The sequence below is a fragment of the Dipodomys merriami genome, unplaced genomic scaffold (assembly GCF_024711535.1).
Source record: "Dipodomys merriami isolate MVZ:Mamm:240054 unplaced genomic scaffold, mDipMer1.0.p SCAF_31, whole genome shotgun sequence".
In the NCBI taxonomy this organism is placed as follows: domain Eukaryota; kingdom Metazoa; phylum Chordata; class Mammalia; order Rodentia; family Heteromyidae; genus Dipodomys; species Dipodomys merriami.
This window is the reverse complement of record NW_027204604.1, coordinates 9,818,385-9,842,722: the sequence shown is the minus strand read 5'-3', so window position 1 is coordinate 9,842,722 and position 24,338 is coordinate 9,818,385. Positions and strand designations below refer to the sequence as shown.

General features: G+C 41.1%; 1 protein-coding gene across 4 annotated transcripts in view; it reads left to right on the top strand.

The window, feature by feature from the left end:
- The window catches only part of Srgap2 (SLIT-ROBO Rho GTPase activating protein 2), a 250,890-nt gene that overhangs the window by 159,424 nt on the left and 67,128 nt on the right, over positions 1-24,338 (top strand). For all 4 annotated transcript variants that reach the window (XM_070041646.1, XM_070041645.1, XM_070041648.1 and 1 more), the window contains exons 5-7: positions 13,360-13,422; positions 21,037-21,252; positions 21,873-22,001. In XM_070041646.1, coding sequence (XP_069897747.1) covers positions 13,360-13,422; positions 21,037-21,252; positions 21,873-22,001 — 408 coding nt within the window. The remainder of the gene's footprint in view (positions 1-13,359; positions 13,423-21,036; positions 21,253-21,872; positions 22,002-24,338) is intronic.

Sequence of the window (24,338 nt, the reverse complement as noted above, 5' to 3'; positions counted from 1 at the left end):
CCTATACTAGGTAGATAGAGGCAAGAGGATCTCATCAGTCTGAAACCAACCTATAGTACATGGGAGGATCTTGTCTAATAAAACCAACAGGAAAAACAAATGTTGATCCAAAGGTCTTAGAATTTTAGTTTGTAGGCTGGGAAGGTGGCTAAGTGGTAGAGTGTTTGCCTTGCATACATGAGGCCCTGGGTTTTATTCCTCAGCACCACATAAGCAGAAAAAGCTGGTGCTATGGCTCAAGTGGTGAGCACTAGCCTTGAGCTGAAGAGCTGAGGGACAGCGCCCAGGCCCAGAGTTCAGGCCCCACAACCGACAAAAAAAAACTCGTAGTTTGTTGTTGGTGAGACTAGAATAGGGTACAAATCCTGTGGAAAAGTTTGATATTTCCTTAAAAACAGAAGCATAGTATTAATGACCCAGCAATTCCACTCCTGGGGTATATACTAAAAAGAAATGAAAACATATACTCACAAAAACATGAATACAAACATTCATAATAGCAGTAATCAAGAAGTATAAAGAATGAAAATATTCATAAAATGATTAATGGAATGAATTTAAACAAATGGGGCATATATCAATCATATTACTCAGCTCTTAAAAATCAGAAAGCAGGGCTGGGTGGGAGGTGTAGTTTGGTGGAACACATGCTCAGTACATGAGAAACTCTTAGTTCAATCCCCAGCATCAAAACAAAAAACAAAACTAGTGGTACATCTCTGTAATCCCAGCACCGGGGTGGCAGAGGCAGGAGAATGAAATTGGCCACATGGTAAGACCCTACCTTAAAAAAAAAAATCTTTTTAAAAAGGAGAGGAAGTGCAGGGTGCTGGTGGCTCACACCTGTAATCCTAGCTACTCAAGAGACTGAGATCTGAGGATTGAGGTTCAAAGCCAGCCCCAGCAGAAAGTCCGTGAAACTCTTATCTCTAATAAACCACCAGAAAACCGGAAGTGGCAGTATGGCTCAAGTTGTAGAGTGCTCGCCTTGAGCTGAAGAGCTCAGGGACAGCACCCAATCCCAGAGTTCAAGCCCCACGACAGACAAAAAAAAAAAAAAGGAGAGGAAGTACTGGTGTATATGGTATATATCATATCATGGATAAACCCTTAATATCTTACACTGAGGGAAAGAAGCCAGACACAAAAAAAGCCTGGTGTTATATGTAGAAAATGTTTAGAATATACTAATCCACAGAGACAGAAAGTAGTTGTAGGAGCTGGGAAAAGGAAGATAGAAGAATGATTACTATCAATTGTGGGGCTATTTTTGGAATGATGAAAATATTCAGAGAATAGTGGTGATAGTTGTACAATTTATGAATATACTAGAGACTACTGAATTGTATACTTCATAATATGGGTTGCATAGTATATAAGCTATTTTTCAAAAATAAAAATGGAAGAATTGAACAAAATAATGGTACTGATAAATATAAAGCTAAAATAAAAGCTTAATGTGTGGATTAAACAGCATATTAAAGCTGAATGAAGAATTAATGAACTGGAAGACAGATCAGAAAACAATACATTTTGAAGTTGGAGAGATAAAAGAACAGAAAATATAGACACAAACCCTCAGAGCCTTATGAGAGGTGATGGAGAGGCCTAAATGCATATATTTCAAGTCCCAGGAGAAGACAACAAAGAGAATGAGATAGAAGCAATATTTGAAGAGATAATGCTGTGAGTTATCCCAAACTAGTAAAAACATTACAGTAGCATTGTCAACTTCAGGTAGGGTAAATATGGAGAAAATACATGTAGGCACATTATAGTAAAATGCTACCTTCAAAGGAGCCACCACAAAGTTAACACCTGACCTCTCAACAAAAACAGTAGACGATAAGAGACAGTAATGAATGTGTTGAAAGAAAATCCTTCTTCAAAAATGAAGGGCAGGAGTTGGAAGGGTTAGCTCATTGTTAGGTGCTTCCCTAGTATTCATCAGGCAGACACACACACAGAGTCAACTATAGATGTTTTCACATAAGGAAAATCTGAGAAAATTTATTATCGAAAACTCACACTGAAAGAAATACTGCATAGTATTTTAAACTCAGGCCTTCTAAATGCTCTACCACTGAGCCATTCCTCCCCGCCCCCCCACCCCAGTCCTTTTAGTTTTACATATACTTTAGATAGGGTCTTATGTTTTTACCTCAAACCGAAATCCTCCTACCTGTGCCTCCCAAGTAGGTAAGATTGCAGACATTAAACACATGCCTAGCTTGTATATTAGGATAGTATCTTACAAACTTTTTACTCAAGCTGAACCACTATCTTCCCCATCACTGCCTCACAAGTAGTGGGGGCTGCAAGCATGAACCACTGTGCTCAGCCCTATGTAGTATACTTTAGACAGAGAAAATTACCCCCCAATTAGAAGCTTGGATATGGAGGAAAGAATAAAGAGCAAACAAATAGTATTTATAAGTATATGTGGTGTGTGAATTAACATTCACTGTTGAATGGCAACAATAATATCCTCTCATGTTTTAAGTAGATACAAAATCAGTGGGCAGGGAACAATAGAGCCTATGTTAAATATAAGGCAATAGACCCTGTGGGAAAAAATAATTGTTCAAAACTGATAGAGTAGTTTTGGCAAATCAAGAATGTATGTTGTAATTATGGTAACCACTAATAGAATGGTATCAATACTTATTTAAGAGAAGGAAACACTCAACTAGAAAACAGTAGCTAGAGAGAGAGGGTAAGACAGATTCTGACAAAGGGGGAGAGAAGGATTTGCCCACGAGGGGCAGAGGAACAGGGGTTCTTCTGAGTGATGGAACTGTCTTTTGTCTTAATGGTGGTGGTGACAACTACATTCATCAAAACATACAGAAACCAAAATACCAAAGGGAGTAAATCTTTCTGAATTCTTTTTTGTTTGTTTCTGATTTATTTTAAATAGAAGAGAAAAAAGAGAGCAAACAGGACCATCAACAAACAGGACAAATAAGAAGTAATACTGAAACCTATATCAGTATTTACAATAAGTATAAATTTTACTACTATAGGTGAAAAGACAGTTTTAGAAAGCAAAGCTAAAAGTATGTGTTACTCAGGAGAGAATAAATAAAAGCATGTGTGATATGATGGCACATATCTGCCATCCAAGCACTCAGGAAGCTGAGGCAGGAGAATCAAAAGTTCAGGATCACTGGATTGCTGGTGGCTCACATCTGTAATCCTAGCTGCTCAGGAGTCTGAGAACTAGGTGATAGCAGAAGCCAGCCTGATCTGAAAAGTCCCCAAGACTACTCCAAAATAACCAGCAAAACACATGGCTAGAGTTATGGCTCAAGTGGTAGAGTGTCAGCAGCCAAGGAAACAAGGCAAGCAAGCATGAGGCCCTGAGTTCAAAACCCTGCATTGAAACAAAGAAAGAGAGAGTAGGAGAGAGAAGGAAGAAAAGAAGGGGAAGAAAGAAAGAGGGGGGGAAGGAATGAGAGAGAGAGTAAGAAAGAGTTCAAGGTCAGCCTTGGCTACCTATCAATATCCTAACTCAAGGAAATAAAGTAAAATAAAAATAAGAGAATGAAAGGAAAGAAAGAGAAAGAAGGAGAAAGGAATGAGAGAGCAAGAAAGAGTTCAAGGTCAGCCTTGGCTACCTATCAATATCCTAACTCAAGGAAATAAAGTAAAATAAAAATAAGAGAACGAAAGGAAAGAAAGAGAAAGAAGGAGAAAGGAATGAGAGAGTAAGGAAGAGTTCAAGGTTAGCCTCGGCTACATAGTGATATCCTAACTCAAGGAAATAAAATAGAAGTAAGAGAAGAGATACTTTTTAAATGAAAGGCTACAGATAAATTTAAAATGATAGGAAAAGATAGTTGGGATAAACTCAGACCAAGTAGATTTTAATGCAAAAAGTATTACTAAATATAAACAGGGGTATTTCCTAATAGAAAGTCAAATTGGCAGGAAGAAATAAATACTTAGTAACATAGTCTTAAAATATATAAATAAAAGTGAAGGGCTAGGGGCATAGCTCAGTGGTAGTACATAAGACTCGCCAAAAAGAAGAAAAAAAAAAAAGGACAGAATTTAAAAGGGGAACATAGACCACCAACCTTAAAGAGCTAATATACTTGCCTTATGAATGATTGAACAAGTAGATAAAAAAAAATTAGTAAAAATAATGATTTGAAAAACATGAATGAGGCCTAATGACCCAGATGGAGTCTGTCTAACTATTGCAGATGGATACATATACTTGAGTATACATGGAACATTTAGAAAGTATAAGCTTTGGTAGGCATTGGTGACTCATGCCTATAATCCTAGCTACTCAGAAGGCGGTCTGAGATTCGATATTCAAAGCCAGCTCAAGCAGGAAGTCCATAGACTTTCTCCAATTAACCAGCAAAAAGCCACAAGTGGAGCTGTGGTTCAAGTTGTAGAGAGCCAGCTCTGCGCAAAAAGACTAAAAGACAACAGCCAAATCCCTGAGTTCAAGCCCCAGTACTGACACAGAAAAGGAAAAGAGGGAGGAAGGGAAGGAAGAAAGAAAAGAAAAGAAACCTAAACTGGAAACCAATAAATTGAAGAGTTTCGGTGAGAAATCAGAGCTGGAAATTAGAATTTCCATTCCCAAACTGTGGCCATTCTCCTCCTCACAATTTCGTGATTTTGCAGTGGAAGCATGGGATGGAAATCACTGCATATATGATTAGTGTGGACAGAGACAAGAAACTGTAAACCACCACATGGAGAAAGCTGCTGCAGGCTCAAAATCCCCATCCCAGCTCCAAGGAAATGCATTCTTCTTCACTGCTAGTGAAGGACTCTTCTCTGTTTCCTCTTATGTCCAGCTCTGGCACCTGGGTGTCAAGAAAAATGCCATCTTCATAATTAAACCCTCTAGAGGCTCTTCTGCTCTTCACAGTCAAGATTCAAAGGCAACTCCAAGAATCCTTACACTACACAGATCCCTGATGAATTGCCTTTGCTACTGTGTTCCTCTTTCTCATTTAATCAGCAATTTTTCCCAGTGCCCCAGGCATTTCCTGTAGGGGTGCTGCTGACTGTTTTACTTCCTACCAGGCAGCCCTCCTCCTCTCAGTGTTGGCACTGCCAACTTTCAGATGAGCTCTATTAACTCCTATTCTCCCAGCCACCTCCTGGCCCAGCTGTCAGGGAGCCACACAGGCATGCTTCCTTCTCCCCTGCTCCTGGATTTTGTACTTTCACAAGGCATACCCTGCAAAACACCTTCCCATTAACACTTTCTCCCTTCCTTCTGACTCATTTCTACCCCATTCCTTGCTGTTTCTTTGGGAGTGCATTTTTTTGGCTGCTGACAGATATACCCTTATTATTATTATTTTTTGTATCTTTTGTTCCTTGTTCTCCAATCTACTCAAAGGTGCCCAGAGTCACCTGGATGCCATTTCTATGCCTTTAGTGGCCTGCTGGGGGATGGGGCAGTCACTCACCTTCACAGTGACCTCAAGAAATGCTTTTGGAATGAGAGATCGGGGCTTGTAGTAATGCTCTCTTCATGCAGGTCATTATCATGAAGAATAACATGGACATTTGCCAAGAAAAGATGACAGTGGTGGTTTAAGAAATGAAGGCTCAGACATGATGTTCTCTTTCATTTTAAGGGATGTTGTTCTGCACTCATTTTTTTTCTTAGTGTTAGGATAGCTCATTCTAAGAGAAAGGAACAACGGTTTAGAAATCTTAAGGTAGTGCCATTGGAGGCCTTTTAGTTTCTCACCCACCCCCATCCTCCTTTCCTCTCCCAGTTCAGTGGGAGTTAGTCTTGTCCACATTATGTGTTTCACTGACAACAGGCTTTGGTGAACTGGAACGGGGGAGGGAGAGTCTCCACAGAGGGGAGAAGCTGAATTCGCAGAGTTTGTGCTTTGCCAAGGAATGGATTTTCCCCCAGGGCCACTAGCATTACTGTGGGTTATCATGTGTGACTACTCACATGTTTCAGAGCTTCTGGAAAAGCTGGAAAGAAATGGCTTTCATAAGCACGTATCTCAAAGGAGAAAGGTCCTGGATTTCATTAAACCAGAATTTGGTAATGAGTGCTGTTGGTAGATTCCTTGACCTAGGAGAAAGGGAGCTTCCACCTTCATACTTAATTTCTGTGTTTTCCTATCAGCTATATAATTTGGGGTTTTTTGTTTCTTGTTTTTTTGTCTTTTTTTTTTTTTTTTGGTGGTTGTTGTCAATAATGATGGTTATGGTGTTTTTTGAGACAAGATATCATTGTATGTAGCCCAAGCTAGTCTGGAATTTGCTATGTAGCACAAGTTGGCCTTGAACATTAGATTTCCTTGCCTTCAGCTAGCTCCTGAGTGTTTGGGACTACAGGCATACACCAGCATGCCAGGCTGTCCTTTGTTTCCTTTTTTTTTTTTTCTTGGCTGGTCGTAGGGCTTGAAGTCTGGGCCTGGGCATTGTCCCTGAGCTCTTCAGCACAAGGCTGGCACTCTACCACTTGAGCCACAGCACCACTTTTGGCTTTGTCTGTTTATGTGGTGCTGAAGAATTGAACCCAGGGCCTCATGCATGTGAGGCAAGCACTCTACCACTGAGCCACCTTCCCAGCCCTTGTTTCCATTTTTGTCTTTGTTGTTGTTGCTATTGTTATTTGTTTGTTTGATTGCTTTCCTCAGGAAACAATTTATTTTGTTTTGTTTTTTGTTTTTTTTTTATGGTAGTAGAGATTGAATTCAGAACCTCATGCTTATACACGTACAGTTAATACTTGGACTATGCCTCCAGCCCCCTTTTTTTGCACTGGTTATTTTTGAGGTAGGTTCTTTTTTTTTTTGCTCAGGCCAGACTAAGCTCAGTCCTCCCACTTATGCTTCTCTATGTCTTCAGTGATGACTGATATGCACCACCACACCTAGCCATTGGTTGAGATGTAGCCTCTAGAACTTTCATGCCTGGCCTGACCTTGAACCTTGATCTTCCACATCTTTACTTCTCTAGTAGCTAGTATTATAGGCTTGCATACCCAGCTAGGAAAAGTACTTTTTTTTTTTCCTGTTATCTTTGAAAAAGGGTCTTACTTTATAGCCCATGTTAACCTCAAAATTGAGGAACTCCTGCCTAAGCATTTCAACTTGCTGGGGTTAGATGTTTTGTCATTATAAAAACTACCTGAAAAAAAAACCCAATAACTTAAGGGAGGAAAAACTTATTTTGAATCATGGTTTCAAGAGTTTCAGTTCGTGGTTGGCTTGCTCTATTGTTTTAGGAAGAATATCATGGTAGAAGGGCATGGCAGAAGAAAGCTGCTCACCTCAAGGCAGCCATGAAACAAAGAACAACAACATGAAGGTTCAAAGGCACACCCCTAGCTACCCACTTTCTCCAACTAGGCCCTGTCTTGGAATGGTTCCACCACCTTTCCAGTTTTGAATCAATCAATGGATTAAACCATTGATTAGATCACTACTATCTTGATCTAATCTTATCTGGAAATACCCTCACAGACCCACCCAGAGGTATGCTTTATTAATCACCTAGGTGCCTTTCCATCCAGTTAAGTTGATAATCAAGATTAACTGGAACTGGTAGCATGGCCCAAGTGGTAGAGCGCCAGCCTCAAGCAGGAAAAAAAGCTGAGTAAAAGCTCAAGGCCCTGAGTTCAAACTTCAATTAAGGAAAAAAAAAAAAAAAAAGCTTTGCCAGGCACTGGTAGCTCACGCCTATAATCCTTGCTACTCAGGAGGCTAAGATCTGAGGATCACAGTTCAAAGCCAGCCTGGAAAGTTGGTGAGACTTATAATCTCTAATAAACCACTAGAAAAGCAGAAGTGGCACTGTGGCTTAAGTGGCAGAGCACTTGCCTTGAGCTGAAGAGCTGAGGTACAGTGCCCAGGCCCAGAGTTCAAGCCCCACAACCAACAAAAAAACAAAACAAAACAAAAAAACTATCATACCCCAAACTACATATTTTTTAAGGAGCCATTGTTATTTTAGTTCTATGAAAACCAGAGAGGGAGGAAAATAAGACTATCCAGCAGTAAGCATAGGAAAAACAAAGAGCTTTGTTCCTTGTGGCTCAGTAGAGTCTTTTTAAGTTGTATTTAGCTACAGTCCTTATCTGGGGAGAAGCTTCTAGGGCCTTAACAACTGTATATATCATGATCAACCATAGTACTGAGAGTATAAAACACAAGGAAAACACTCAAGTGAGTGTTGAGAGAGGTGACTTCTAACATTTATCTGAGCTTACATAACACTCATTGAACATGCTGGGTGACAGATTCTGTTTCAATCACTGTACAAGGATTGTCCTGTTTTAGAATTTCTAATAGATTTGCTGTTACAATCCTATTTTTAAATGTGGAAGCTGAGGCACAGTGGTTAAAGTATTTACCTGATTTCCTGTAGTTCAAGTGCAGAAGCAGGATTCCAGTCATGCTCCTGAACCTTTGTTGTTTTTGTGATGCTGGTGCTGGAACTCAGGGTTCATGGATGTTAGGCAAGTGTTCTACCACTGAGCTGCATCCCCAAACCTATATTTGTATATTGTATAACTTTGGCATGAGGTTCTAAGTGGAGGTCAACCTTTCAGGAGCTATCACTAGTATCCTAGCCAGTGAGTAAATAGCAAATGAGAAGAGTGACAACTCCCTCCCCCCCCTCCCCCCAGTATGCAATGAATGTGGTTGAGGGAAAATCTAGAAGTCCTTCCTGTACTGTGATCTGCTGGATCACCATCCTTACCACCCTGCAACACCAGTTGAATGGCAGGGAGGCCAGATTTAGTGCCATCACCTAGCATTGGTACTGTTCCCAAGCAGCCCCTCCTTTAAGCCCAGTTATACCCATCTGAAGCATTTCAGGCAAAGTGTCAGCGTAATTCAGAAATCTTTGTCTCTTTGAAGCTGTGAGCAAGCGCCCTGAAACTTCACTCTGGGTCTCCTGCTACAGCAGGCCTAGTAGGAGGTTCACACCCCTTCCTCTAAAATCGAGAAATGTCAATTCAATATTTAACTGATTTTTTTTTTTTTTTTTTTTTTTTGGCCTCTGAGTGTCTTTGGGGTGAGGAGGGAATGCCAGCATGGGTGGAGGAGATCTGTGCCCTTGAAAATTGGATTCTCTTTTGGAAAACTGCTGACATAGTCTCCTCAGCACAGAACTAAATGATCCTACTGTTTCTACCTGCTGACAGCCTCAGCCTTGGGATGGGCTGAAATTAGCTCTCACCACATGGCAGAGACCTGCCTTCCTCTTCTTTATTTTCTTTCATACAAATGGGGTAATTTTGTGACTATCAAATAATGAAGTTTTGTAGTGTTGGTAACTAATAAAATTTTTATAAAGAACCCCTCCCTAGCCCCTTCTTATAAAAGACACTGTGTCCATCTGAATAACTAAGGAATTGTACAAGAAGTACTCCCCCTGTTGTAGACATTTTTAGTTGTACACAAAATGCAGTTTAACACGACTGTGTATGTGTATAGTGCATCTTGATCACTGTCCATCATTTTGACTCCCTTGAAGATTGGTTTTTAAAACCCTTTCATTAATCGGTATTCTTTTGGGGGGGGGGGAGGGAACTAACAGACAAAGTTATTGAAATTCAGAAGATCTATTGACTTAAAGAGGTCCAAGGATGAAGGACCAGCTTTCACTGAAGCTGCCCAGACCACTTAGCTACTCTATCCTTTCTGTAAGTGAGGAGGGTTTAGAACATTTTCCTGTGGGGGAGATGAGGCTTCTCTATTGTCATTTTGGTTCTGTTATTCAATGTTGTTATCTGTTGGAAAAAGAGAGTCCCTACCCATTTTGTGGGTACACAGCTGGCAGGAGCTGTTGCAATCTCGTTGTTTTCTGACCAGCCTGGCCTTGGCCTTGTTTAGCAGCAAGCAATGTGGGGGCCCCCGTGTCTGGCCAAAAGGTTGTGGTTAAGTTTCAAAATAAAAAGAATCAGGCCTAAAGCATACCATCACACTTCCTATTCCAAAGAACCAGCATTGGTAAGTGTGCCACATCTCCATTCTATATTTAGGCTTCTTTCTTTCTTTTCCATGCAAAGATTACTATGCAAACATTTAAGAGAAAAACTTTGCACAAAGTAATCTCCTCAACCTCCCCCCCCTCCCCCACCCCGGACTTCTGTTTGGTTTCCTGCAATGTTTAGATGACTCATTTTCTTCCAAGAATTTTTAAAAGAAAGAGAGGCAGGCTGTATACTAGTGCACAAAGACTGCACTGTAAATTCATTTTTCTTTCCTGCCTTGAAATCCCTGGCTTCTTTATAGGGAAAGGAAAGGCTTTACAGTCTTCATTGTCATGTACTGGGCCTCATCAGGTTTTGTCCTTCAGAGGAATAAATGTACCCCTTGTCTTTGGGTGGAGCCCCCTTTTTGCAGCTTCCCAGCCCCATCCACCCCTTCACCGGGGCCTGCATGGAAGCTCTTCCTGGGGGTCATGCTTTCCCTCAAAGGCACACTCTTAAGGTTTCTGAAATGGAGAATGAGTGGCCATTTTCTGCCTTAGAATTGTCAGAATTGTCCCTGCTTACTGGGGTCTTCATTGTCCATTTTGACTAAGTTAGCAGCTTGTGTATTCCCAGCACTGCCCATCTGAGCCCGAGGGAGTGGTGAGATCCCTTCAGCTGCCTGTTCAAATAAACAGGGATAATAGTTCAGTGGTCCTCCCAACTAATCAGAACAAGAAAGGAAACATCTGCCTGCATAATTGCTATTTTATTGGTTAGGCTTTCCCACCTCCACCCCACCCTTGTACTGCAACTACCTTATGTAAGGCATATGTAAGAAACAGGACAGAGGATCAGGAGATGTCTTCTATAATCCTTGCCATTTAAACATAAGGAGGGAGGTCAAAGATGCTGGAGGGCAGGGCAGTGGGAAGTGATACTGTGGTCACTTCCTGACCTTGTTGCTGACTCTGAGGTTGGTGGTGAGTCATTTCTCCCTACTTCACCTCCTTGAGTCTCTGCTGCTGCCACAGTTAGGCTTTCCTCATGATGGAAGAAGTTGAGGTATGAGAGGAAGGCATTCCCTTTTGTGGCTTTCCCCTCCCCCCCAGGAGTTGAGGTCACATTGGATGAGAGACACTGAAGGTGGTATCATAAACCAGTTTTATGCCGGTTTTATGAACTGCAGATTGCAGTTCGAAGCCTACCTGAGCAGAAAGGTTTATGAGATTCTTATCTCTAGTTATCTAGCAAAAAGTCAGTAAAAGTGTGGCTCAAGTGGTAGAGTGCCAGCCTTGAGCAAAAAAAGCAAGTGAGAACTCAAGGCCCTGAGTTCAAGCCACAGTAGTGGCACCTAAAAAGAAAACAATAATAAAAACAAAAACAAAACAGAATGACAAGGTGTCCCTAGAGCCCTCTGTTTTGTAGAATATCTGAGTTGTTGGCAATTTGCTCATTGTCTTCTTTATGGTATGAAGCCAGCCAGGAGTAGAATTTGGCTCTGATGTGGATATACAGAGCAAGTAAAGATCATATAGAATCATATAGTGGTAGAGGTTGGAAAAGACCTCAAGAATGTTTGTCTGAGACTTTTCATTTTGTGGAAAAAGAAAGACTCAAGAAGCAGGTGGCAGACAAGCTGGGACTAGGAGACTCTCATGATTGCTGATTTAGGCTTTTTTCCATCCCTTTTCCCACTACCAGGCATAAAAATGCATGAAAATCACATAGGTACTTTAATAGAAAATAGAATACTTTAATAGAAAAATTGGGCAGAGAACTCCTTAATAGAAAAATGGCAAAACATAACAGGAAATAGAAAATTGGATAGATTTTTTTCCCCCAAATAATCAGGTTCATTGGAATCAAAGAATTGCAAATTACAGTAAGGTGTAACATCAAATTGTCAAGACCAAAAACAAAAACAAAAAATAAGCATTCTTAAATGCGTCTGCAGTATTTTTAATTGGCACAGTTTTTCTCAAAGTCATACTCTTTGACCCAGCAATGCTACTTATAATGGGAAATAATAAATGATGTGTGCATCGATTATGTATAAAGTAATTTAATACATTTTAGTCACAAAATGTTGGCAGCAAGAATAAGAGCTACATCAGTATAATGTATTCTGTTGTTACAGAGGAATCATACATTGGGAAATGTTCACATTTACATGTGTACATTTACATAAATAAGTTTCTAACCAGTGTTTGTAAAGAATCTCAACTTAGTAAAAAGAGGCAATGGGAGTGAATAGGAAAAAAGTCTAAAATATTTTTTAGTGCTGGGAATTAAGGCTTTACTTTTGTTTTCTGTTTGTGATTTTCTAGTTTCCTTATTACAGTAAACATAGTACCTTTAAAATCAGAAATTTACTCATTCACTCATTTATTATGGTGCTGAGATTTAGTGCATGCTAGGCAAGCACTCTACTACTAAGCAACACCCTCAGCCAGGGGAAAAAAGTACTTACAAGGTAACAATATATGCATCTTGAGAAAAGCAAGATCTGAAATGAAAGGCCTCTTCCTTTCTTGCCTGGGAACTGAGCTATGCTGGGCGGTATTCATTATACCTCTTTTCTATTAGAAGGGTATTGTTGGTATCTGAGTTTTAGTTGCAAAGAACTGGAAGGAGCTGGCAGAAGATAAAATGATGTGTCTCCATTCAGTAATCAAATGATGCCAATCAGCTTTATCCCCTGCTCTCTTGGGCTTGGCATATAACATTTCATCTAGAAGGCATGGCTTTGTCTTCCCTTCCTCCTCCTTCTCTGTTTCTACTGCTCTATGTGCTTCAGTGCGTTTCTGTTGTCCTGCATAGAAACAAAGAATTTGTGGGTTATTGCTCCTTGGGATTAAGTAGTAGTTGTCAGGGAGCGCTGGCTAATCTTACAAGCAGTCACTACTGAGGAAACCATTATGTTGAAAGTTTGGGGTAGAAATAAAACAAGTGAGAAGTATAACTCTTTCCTTGGAGTTTTCTGTTTGGCTAGGGAAGTTGGAGTCCTTGAGCGTTTGTATACTTTTTCCTATTTCATCCTATTGAACATCTTTCTGTAATCCTCTGGATTGTAGACACAAATGTCTGAGGAAGCATGTTCCACCTAGCAACAGTTGCTAGGTAGGATGTGGCATTCACACCTGCTCTTTGGGGACAGTTGAAAAATCAAAGGCTATAACCAGTGTCCCTCCATGCGATTGCATTTACTAGACTATCAAAAGGGCGCGTTTCATTTTATTAAAACTCTTTGAGTGATCTGGCCATAATTGGGTCTGATTCAAGTGGTTATCTGATTTGCTGGCTTAAATAATGGGCCTTAATTGAGTCTGTTGTTTTTAGAGCCTGTGCTGCTGCTCTTGCCTTTGTTGCCCCCCTCTTCCTCCTCCATTTCCCAATTAACCTTCATTCCTCTTTCCTTGCAGAGTAAAGAAGTCGGCCAGCAGCTCCAAGATGATTTGATGAAGGTCCTGAACGAGCTCTACTCGGTAAGTCAGATGGCTTGCTTGGCTGTTTGACAAGTGGAGGGAAGCAGCCTTTGGCAGCTTGCAGCCACAGTCACGTCAGCAGCAGAACCCAGCTGAGGTTGAGGACAGTGCATGTTCCCCAGTGGGGCGACCCCACCCATCTCTTTTTCACACTCTTATTTTCAAAACTTGAATGAGCCAAAATACTAGCTCAAAATAAGATCCCTTCTTAGCTGTGCAAGTTTACCCTGGCTTCATTTGAGACACCATTCCAAGAGACCAGCCAAGGCCTAGGTTACAAAAATAGCTAACATTATTAGCGGCAAACCAGAGGACTCAAATTGAATGCAAAGAACATAGCCGGCATTGCACCATGAATATGTGCCTCTTGGGAAGGATTTATGGTCCAAGTTTTGCATCAGACTGAGGATTTGTTTTGGTTTAAGATTAGAGCAGATGCTCTAGAGGACAGCAGATTCCTAAGTGTCCCCAATATAAGGGACCAGTTCAGACAAAGTTTTGCAGACCTCAGTGAAGAGACAGGCTGGAGGCTTACAATAGAGTACACAATGTATTCTGCAGGCATCTGGTTTCTGTAGCTGATGTGTGCTTCATACCCCAAGGAGTATGTTTTGTTAATTATGATGAACACACACTCTCACACACACACATGCATGTGCGCACGTGTGTGTGCACACACACAGGAAATTTTATAAGGGGAATACTTCATCTGTATAGTTATATTCAAATGCTCTCTCTACCTATGCTGCATCAGCCCTGAGTATCACTTTTAGGATTGCCCCAAGCTATTTGGGATGAAATTGGTTTTCCTGTTTACTTGCTTATTCCCTCCCTCCCTCCCTCCCTCCCTCCCTCCCTCCCTCCCTCCCTCCCTCCCTCCCTCTCTCCCTCCCTCCTTCCCTCCCTCCCTCCCTCCCTCCCTCCCTCCCTCCCTCCCTTCCTTCCTTCCTTCCTTCCTTCCTTCCTTCCTTCCTTCCTTCCTTCCTTCCTTCCTTCCTTCCTTCCTTCTTGTCTTCCACAGGAAGAGCAGGCAGTGTTGATATTACAAGCATTTGGGATCAGTCAGTTCCATGTTGTTGATCCAAAAGTCGAGGTGTGGTCCTTTTGTTGTAGCAACTGTTGAATAAGTAAATAGGGTTGAATAGTCATCTGACTTGTCTCCAATGATACTTATTTTTTAGTTTCTACTTTCAACCCTCTGCTCTGAAGCCAAGTAGATAGATGGTACCCTTTGGTTCATCTCCCAAGTTTTCATTTATCTCAAATAAAGTTAAAACATTTTAAAAATAGAAATGCATAGCCAGGCGTCAGTGGTCCATGCCTGTAATCCTAGTTACTCAGGAGGCTGAGGTCTGAGGATTGCTTTTGGTAGCCAGCCCAGGCAGAAAAGTCCCCGTGAGTCTCTTATCTCCAAGTAACTACTCAAAACCAGAAATGGCACTGTAGCTCAAGTGATAGAGTGCTAGCCTTAAGCACAAAGAGGCTTAGGGACAGCACCCAGGCCCTGAGTTCAAGCCCCACAACTGACAAAAACAAACAAAAAAATTTGATGTAAGCCATTTATACACTGGATGAGTTTTTTGAACCTTGTCTTTTCAATGCTTTACTTCTGTTCTTTATTTTTAAAGCATCTTCTAGACACCAAGATAGTATTACTAGCCGGGCGCTGGTGGCTCACGCCTGTAATCCTAACTACTCAGGAGGCTGAGATCTGAGGATTGCAGTTCATAGCCAGCCCAAGCAGGAAAGTCCGTGAGACTCTTATCTCAATAAACCACTACAAAGTCAGAAGTGACACTGTGGCTCAAGAGCACAGGGACAGCACTCAAGCCCCATGATGGGCCAAAAAAAAGAGTAGTTTTACTCCCTTCTTCTGGCAGAGAATTCATCACTAAGATGGCAGAAAAATGACACAGCATTATAGGAATCCTTTCATTTTCCCATAAGCATCTTGAACTTCTGCTATTTGCATCTTTCTCTGGAGGAGTCCATTGGGTAACTAGCAAACCCTAAACCAACTCAATTTCAGCATGCTACTTCTGTAAGGGATACAGGGCAACAGAGGAGGAATGGCATGTAAGAATTTATTAACTTTTTTCCCAGAGTCTTAGATCTCTCTCTCTCTCTCTCTCTCTCTCTCTCTCTCTCTCTCTCTCTCTCTCTCTCTCTCTCTCTCTCTCTCTCTCTCTCTCTCTCTCTCTGTGTGTGTGTGTGTCTCTGTCTCTGTCTCTCTCTTTGTTGGTCATGGAACTTGAACTCTAGGGCTGGGTGCTGTCCCTGAGCTCTTTAGCTCAAGGCAAGTGCTCTACCACTTGAGCCACAGCGCCACTTCTGAGTCCTAGATCTCTATAAGCCGGGATTTAAAAAGTAAGTGAAAGAGTGTAGGCTGTTCTGGAGTGAGGAAACAAAGCCTAAAACTTGTTCCTCTGTCTGAGGGGGGCCAAGATGGTATCTTAAATGTTTCAGGACATCTAATATTGGCCAGCTGTTTCCTGACCACTGTAAGTCCACAGTCAATACACAGCAGAAAGTCTTTTCACTAGTGTTCCAGTTGAGAATTGGTTGAATGTGGTAACATCTACCATGAGATGAGTTGGCACACATATATAATTCACCCAAGTAGAAAGTTAGAACAACTGTGTGCTAGCTTTGAGAAGCTACTTACTGTATTCTCACTCTCTCTCCCCTCTCCTCTCCTCTCCTTCCCTCTCTCTTCTCTCTCTCCTCTCCTCTCCTCTCTCCCCTCCCCCCCTCCTCTCCCCTGTCTCTGTCTCTCTCTCCTCTCTCTCTGAGTAAGGGAGGTAAGGGAGAGTTTTTCCATGCAGCGTTCCCCTATTGCTTTTCAGGAAAGCAGGGAAGGACCTCTCCTTTCAGTGACCATGGAAGAAATAGAAGTTAATGATATAAGAAATCCACAAATTTCCTTCCTTCCTTCCTTCCTTCCTTCCTTCCTTCCTTCCTTCCTTCCTTCCTTCCTTCCTTCCTTCCTTCCTTCCTTCCTTCCTTCTTTCCTTCCTTCTTTCCTTCCTTCCTTCCTTCCTCCCTCCCTTTTTTTATTATCAAGGTGATATATAGAGGGGTTACAGTTATGTAAGTAAGGTAATAAGTACATTTCTTGTCAAACTTGTTACCCCTTCCCTCATTTTTCTCCTACTTTCCCTCCCTCCCAGCTTCCCCCCCCCCCCAAGTTGTACAGATCATTTCCAACATATTATCTTGTGTATGTCATCTGCCTCTAATGTCCATGGATACTTTTGGGGGGACCAATTACCCAGAAGTTAATACTTTAAGTATTTTCAAGCCTTGATAAAGCCCAGACAGAGTCCAGGTGTTTCCAAATAAAGATGCCGTGGGACAAGAGGCTCCAAATCCTGCCATAAGTGGCCAGCTGCCCCTCTGCACCTTCCTCTTTTCTGCCTGAAGGGTCTTTGATATCCCTGACTTGGCATTCTGTGCCAGGGGCTGCTTCCTACAGCTGCTCCTCAGACAACACTCCCAGTGAGCATTCTTCCGCATATGATACCACTCCAACCCAGCCCACCCCCAGGAGCTGGCTAGCTTGTAAGCCATGTTACAAGTGCTATTTGGCTTTTGGCTGATGTTACAAGAATGCTTTTGAAGTCAGAACATACTGCTTTTTAAACTACTGTAGGATTGTCTGTCCCCATTATACTCAGAGGCTGTGTCTTGGAAAGCCCAGGAAATGCCCACAGGGATGAGTGTATACAGAGGTTCAGAAGCCACAGAGATTGAGAAAGAAGAGTAAAGCAAATTCTAGATGTGAGAAAGAAAGAAAACCCCTTGACTTGGGGACATAGAAGCAACAGCTGCTTACAGAGCTTCTTCAGCCTGATATTCTGCACCTGTTCCCCTGAAACTATGCAACTAATAGGTCCCCATATCTGCTTGTCTGTTTGACTCTAGCATTAGGCATTTGAACAATACAGAGGCAAAATAAAAGATGCTCCTAAGCGTGTGACATTTAGTTTTAATATGGAAAAGTAAAGAAAAGTAAAGCAGGGAGCAAAAAATCAGGTGATAAGAACTCCTTCACGTGTCTGCACAGACATGTGCATGGATCAGGCTTCTCGGACAGGCACTTAAATCTTAATTTCCAGCAACTCTTGTATTGCTTTCTACATATTTTTTGTTCATTCATTCATTTATTCATTTTCATCTAGCTCTTGTTTCATAACATGTTACTTTCACTTCTCATTCACCTCTCTGAAGCCATTACTAATAGACTTTTTCTTCTCTTAAGTATATTCTGTTTCCTTTAAATTGCTTTTTTTAATCCCGCTTATTTGGAAAAATGTTATTTACCTTAAATGTCTGCTCATATTTTTAAAGTTCTCTGCACAGTGATCTGACTGAGCGGTGTCTTTGTAGGAAGCCTCCACATCAGTGTTTCTTTGTCTTTTTTTTCTTGGATGGCAAGATTGTTGAGAGATGGCTCTTTCATCTCCTACTTATGTCTGAGGGCTGAATTGTGAAGGGGTTTGGGCCTCTCGGTGTTCAGTGTGGAATTTTCTATTGATTCCCTTGTTTCAAGTTCACCTACCCTATCCTCAGATGAGTTCAGTAATCTCTAGTCCATGGGCCTAAGAAAATAAACCCTCAGTTTTCCAGCATAGTAAAGGAGAGAACTGGGCATCTAATTGTTCTTAGGCTTTCAGTAATTTTTCTTGTTTTCAGCCTCACCTTTGTTCCATTGGTAACAATTCCTCTTTGTATCTCTGAGATATGTATGATCTTTTAGGTCTCTCTACTTCAGGGAGTAAGATTTAAGAAATCAATTTCTACTTGTTTATCTGCATTTTAAAGTCTGCCTCTATTTTGTTGTTTTCCTTAATTTATAACTAAGTAGTACTAATAAAAATTGTTTGAGTATGCATTGGGGAGGGAGCAGAGCCAAATGCATGAATAAAGTGTTTAGTTTTCTAAAATAAAGTGAATTTAGAAGAAGAAAATTTAGACTTATGAGTCTTTCCATAATTTGTAGTTGCCTCCATATATACATATATATCTATATATTTCTCTATTTCTTGATCTTAACTTTCCTATTTGTCCAGTTGTTTACCACTACTTATTTCAGTTTTCCCAAGAAAACTTAAGAGTTTGCTAATAATATTGCTCTCATATTTCCCCAAAGCAAAGATTCAATGCCATTTAGTGTCATTAAATCATGTGGGTCATCGTTTTGCTTCTAAAGTTATTGTATATATGACATATTTCCCAACTATGGCAAAGAAAAAAGCAAAAGAGGTGATGCTTTTCTTAAGAAACTTAGTTTCTTGAAGTAAGGCTTTATTCTCTTTTAATAAAGAAATTCTTTAAGGGGAAAGGAACAGCATAAGTTGTTGGTTTTTATTAATTAAATTGTTGTCTGTGGCAATATGCTTTGAGCTTTTTTATCTTTCATGTACATTCTTTTTTATTCATGCACTTAATAAGAGAAAATCATTTTCTTAACAGTCATTCACTTTTATTATTATTTTCTCTAGCATTTGACTCCCTTCATCAGATTCATTTGCTTCATTTGCCCTTCTTCAGCCAGGATAACAGATGACAATTTCTCATTTCTTATCCAACCCTGGAAAACTGGGGATCTATTTGAATTAATTAGAAAGAGTTTTAATGCCATTGGCTGTTAATATTGTTTCTCGATAGCATATGCAGAGTATATGCAGAATAGATCTTACAAGAAATGATAATCAGGTTCATAATAAGGTGAATCTGATTTAAAACATTCTGTATTTAAAATCAGATAGAATTTAGACTCCAATGTGCTTTGATTTTGTCCATACCTCAGTATCCTTTATTACTTCCTCTAACTCTGGATGATCCTAAGGGATTAGCTTGCTCCTAAAGTCCTTCTAACCTTTGTTTTCTCAACTTTAGCACCATTGATATTTGGAGCCAGATCAATTTTTGTTGTTGGGTCAATCCTGTGCATAGCATATTTAGTAGAATTTCTCTCCAACCCACTAAGCAATCCTCAAGTTGTCATAATAAATATATTTTGCCAGATGTCCTCTTAGGGGCAAAACAACCCCCAGTTAAAACATTGCTCAAACACAAGTCCCTACAGGGCCCTGTATAGGCAAGGACTTCTTTGTGTGTATTTAACCTTTCCTCCAAACTAGTTGGCTCCAGTCCTATGCAGAGGAGAATCACTGTTAGTGGCTGAGATCATGGAATATCCTTTGGAGTTTGACAGCCCTCAGTTTGAGTCTTGACTGACATTTAGTAGACATATGACTTTGAATGCCCATAGTTAATCTCTTTGAGCACCATATCTTCATCTTTAGAAATAACATCTTTCATAAAATTATGAGGATTGAAGGAGATGGTGTGCATACAGCCTCTGGTACACAGCATGCCCTTATGTGGTGGAAATTGGTATTAATATTGTACCCTTGCTCTACACACACACACACACACACACACACACACACACACACACACACACACACACACACACACACACACACACACACACACACACACACACACACACACACACACACACACACACACACACACACACACACACACACACACACACACACACACACACCACTCTACTTCTCTCTCTCTCAAAGAAACCTCACAGCATTAAAATTTCAACACTCTTAAACTTCAGATTGCTTGGTTGGTTATCAAGCATTTAAATTCTCAGATAGAAGCTAAAGGCTCCCCGTGTAAGAACAGAAAGCCCTTGCAGAAGAAGGCAGGTCCCATGTGTTAGGAAGTTATATGTTTGTAAGGACTGGAAACAAACTCCAATGCTGGTTTCCTTGCTAGGAAATACAACTGAGCTACCTAGACCATGGCTTTGGTGAAAAGTTTGAAAATTGTGTCCCTTTTATTTTATATTACTACCTTCTCATGGCTGCCTCAGTTACTATTAGCATGTCTTTTCTTCTTTCCCAGACTCTCACTTGCATCATGCAAGTCTGAAGTATTTATAGGGCTGTTGGCTGGATCATGGAATAGTGACATGAGCAAACTAAGCAAGTGTGTGTGTAGCAGTTGACACAAAGCCAAGATTACACTAAGTGCTCACTTAGTAAATGATAGCTGCCATAGTTGCTGATCTAGTTGTTGTGTGAGAGAGTCTAACATAGATAGAGGAAACAGTAGAGAGAGCTTTTGGAGTCTTTCCCTGGCCCTAATTTTATATATGAAAGGCTAAAAATATATCTACGCTATTCTACAAGCCACCCTGCCCGTTGCCTTTGGGGTCCAAAAGAGGTGTCATTGCTTCCTGTCTTCTCCATATGGAAAGGTGACTAAGTGATAAGAAATCTTTGGACCAATGTTAAGAATAATGATGACAAATGATAACAAATAGAAGTACATAATGCATGGTGAACAGACATGAAGTCATTTTAATCAAAAGACATACTAGTTCAAGTCCAATAGTGCTTTCCCTATGATTTGGAATGGTCTTTAATATATAATGTTGGCTGAACCAAACATTTCTGGACTTTTCCCCCAGGAGGGTCAGGATATTGCTTCAGGGGGGGAGTTCTGACTGAGTCTGTTAGTAAAGCAGGGAATTGACCCCATTGGCTTGACCTCTGGGGCGGGGGTGGGGGTGTCTTGCAGGTGATGAAGACATATCACATGTACAATGCCGACAGCATCAGTGCTCAGAGCAAACTAAAGGAGGCCGAGAAGCAGGAGGAGAAGCAAATTGGTAAATCCGTGAAGCAGGAAGACCGGCAAACACCACGTTCCCCTGACTCTACAGCCAATGTCCGCATTGAAGAAAAACATGTTCGGAGGAGCTCAGTGAAAAAGATTGAGAAGATGAAGGAGAAGGTATGTATGTTCTGTTACCTGTAGAGGCATGGAGGAAGATTCTGGAAAGCAAGACAGATAGAAGTGTCTTAGTAGGTACCATGAAAATCTGAACAAGAGAACTCCAGGCTCCTTCAGTGCTTAATGGCCAAGAGTCCATCCCCTGTCAGGAATTCTAAGTATTGAGAGAACTTGGGCGTGTGGGCTCCAAGTTTTTAACTCGTAACTTAGACAATAAACAGTAGTCACCTTTCCCAGCCCATTTTCCAAATCCAGGTAAGTGGCCTACACAGGAAGTAGCTGATGGACCCTTGGGTTTGGCTTTAGGCACCAGCAGGCTGGGGCAGAGGTAGTGATACCTTCTCCAGGATGACAGTGCAAGGATAGAAAAGGCTGTGTGAAGACAGAATCAAAGTGGGGCACACAGCTGAAGGAGGAAGCCTCATTAACCTTCTGTGAGTTGATCTACATTATGCCCTTGAATCTCATTAGTCAGAATTAGAACCCAATTTAAAGCAGGCACGCACAGGGAGTAGCAGCACAGTTGTAGTTCTTGAACATTTCGTACTTTCTTCTCTCAGAGAACAATTTCCCCTATTTTTTTTTTTTAAAGTAAAAGTGAACTTCTGTTTCCTTTTCAGCGCCAAGCCAAGTACACCGAGAATAAGCTGAAGGCCATTAAAGCTCGGAATGAGTACTTACTAGCTCTGGAGGCCACCAATGCATCTGTCTTCAAGTACTACATCCATGACCTGTCTGACCTTATTGATGTAAGTGCTTAAAACTGGGGACCTGTGGGCAGGTCCTCTTTTATGGTTTCAGAATCCTGATCCACATTTCCTCATTTCGTTTTTCAAGCATCTAGGGCATATTGAGAATAATTGTGCAGATAGTAGCCCCATGCTCCATTAGAGGTTTGCTATGTTTAAGACCAGGAGATGCATCTTGCATTTGGTCTTAACCCCTCCTCACTACATTTGAGAAAGGAAGGCTTTATCATCTTTGTTTCTGATTAATATTCAGAAAGTTTAGGTGACTTACAGCTAAGTGACAAAGGCAAATTTTGTACTGAGGTCTGACTCCTAAAGTCCATGTTAGTAGCAACATTTTTCAGTCTGCCAGGAAATACTTAGCAGCTTCTCCAGAGATGTGGGGACAAAAGCTAGAATGCTATACTTAACATTTATATAGCACCTCATGTTTCTCAGGATTATCTCATGCCGTGGTCACATCGCCCTTATGGGTAAGCAATGTGTAGAGGAGAAAGGTTGAAGACTAGAAGGTTATAGGTTTGCAGTGAATTGCAAAGGGTCCTGTCTAGAAAGAATCCAGATGCCACTGATGTCTGACCCATACTTTTTTAAGATGAAACACAAAGGTGGTTGAGCAAAACAGATGAGTAGCTGTTGTATTTTACATGGAGCAAGCATCAACTTTTGTCTTTGGCCTTAAAGGTCAGCCTTGGACTTGGTCTCCTATTGCTTCCCTTTAAGCCTATAATCCCTGTGACCTGCAAACCCTAGTATGGTCCTCATGAGCCAGTTACAGGGGAACTTAGGCAAGCATATGTTTCTCACCTTTTTTCTGGTCATGAAATTGAGGGATCTGGGGTCCTATGATTGAGCATCGGCAGCCTCGTCTCCAAGCCTTCAAGTTGATTCCAGTTTCCAGGCCTAGCATGTGCCTCACTCAGTCCTTGCCAGCACCTTTGGGCTTTGCAAGCCTCTGATCATACCGCATATTCTTGCCTGCTTTGCGGGGCCAGGAGGCACCTCTGGTCTCAGAGTGACTGTTACATAACTGGGTCATAGAGGCTTGTGACTGAACTCTTCTTGAACCCTGTTTTGTTCCCCATCACTCCACCCCTGGGCTAGATCATTGGTTTTTAAATCTCACCCACATCAATGTCACTGGGGCAACTTTTCTAAGATACAGGCTCCTGTCTTCATGAGTTTTGATTCAGTAGGGTTTGGCTTCTTCATGCTCTGAGTGTCATTGTCTCACAGGGGTAAGCGGAGCCCTAGTTTGTTCTGGCACCTCTTTGTTCTCTCTGCTTGTTGATGCCAATCTGAACACGTCCTTCAATGGAGGTCAAATCTCTAAACAGGATTCTTTCTCTTCCTCTGGGCAACTGTGCTGCTCAGTATTGGAAGAGAGGCCCTTTCTTAGCCGAGAAAGAGAATCAGTGCACTCTTCTGCTCACTTTGTGCTATATCTCATCTGTATTTAGTTTAAAAACAAAAACAAAACCTCACCCTTACTCTGCTGGGTGCCACACCTCTTCTATTGATCTGTCCTCCAGTCAGTACAATGCTGACCAGAGGGGATGACAGGGTCTCCTGTGCCTAAGACATAACCAGTCAGCCGTAAGACCTTCATCTGACTGAGAAGATATTTTAAAATCAATATAAGACGCACACTATTTCACACCTTATTTTCATCATATTAAGAAAAATGAAACACTGAAAGTCCTGTTAAGAGATTAACTTTATAGGACAACGTGTTGAAAAGGAGACAGTCAGCCACTTCAATACTCAGCAGGGCACGTGTTTTCTAGAGAATTGTGGGCAAAGCCAGGGCAGTAGCATTCAGACTTTGCTTTCTGTGCTGTTGTGTTTTTAGTTTATTTTGTTTGTTGTTTATTTAAGTTTTGTTTTGGGTTGGATAAGAATAGAAAAGCTGATAATAGGGGCTGAGAAGGTGGCTCAGTGGTAGAGCACTTGCCTTGCATACATGAGGCCCTAGGTTCAATTCCTCAGCACCACATAAGCAGAAAAAAAAAGCTGGAAGTGGCGCTGTGGCTCAAGTGGTAGAGCGCTAGCCTTGAGCTGAAGAGCTGAGGGACAGCGCCCAGGCCCAGAGTTCAGGCCCACAACCTGACCCAAAAAAAAAAAAGAAAAGCTGAGAATATTGCCATGTTATATAAGTATTCAGTTAAGTAATTGAGGTGAGACTGTGTTCAGATTCAAGGATAGCAATGGAAAAAATAGTATTTATCTGAGAAATATTCATAAACTCTAGTATTGTCAAATCCTGGATAACCATGGATTATGATCCATTAAGAGAGCCATGAAGTCACTTTTATGGATTTGACCTGTTTCTTTTAA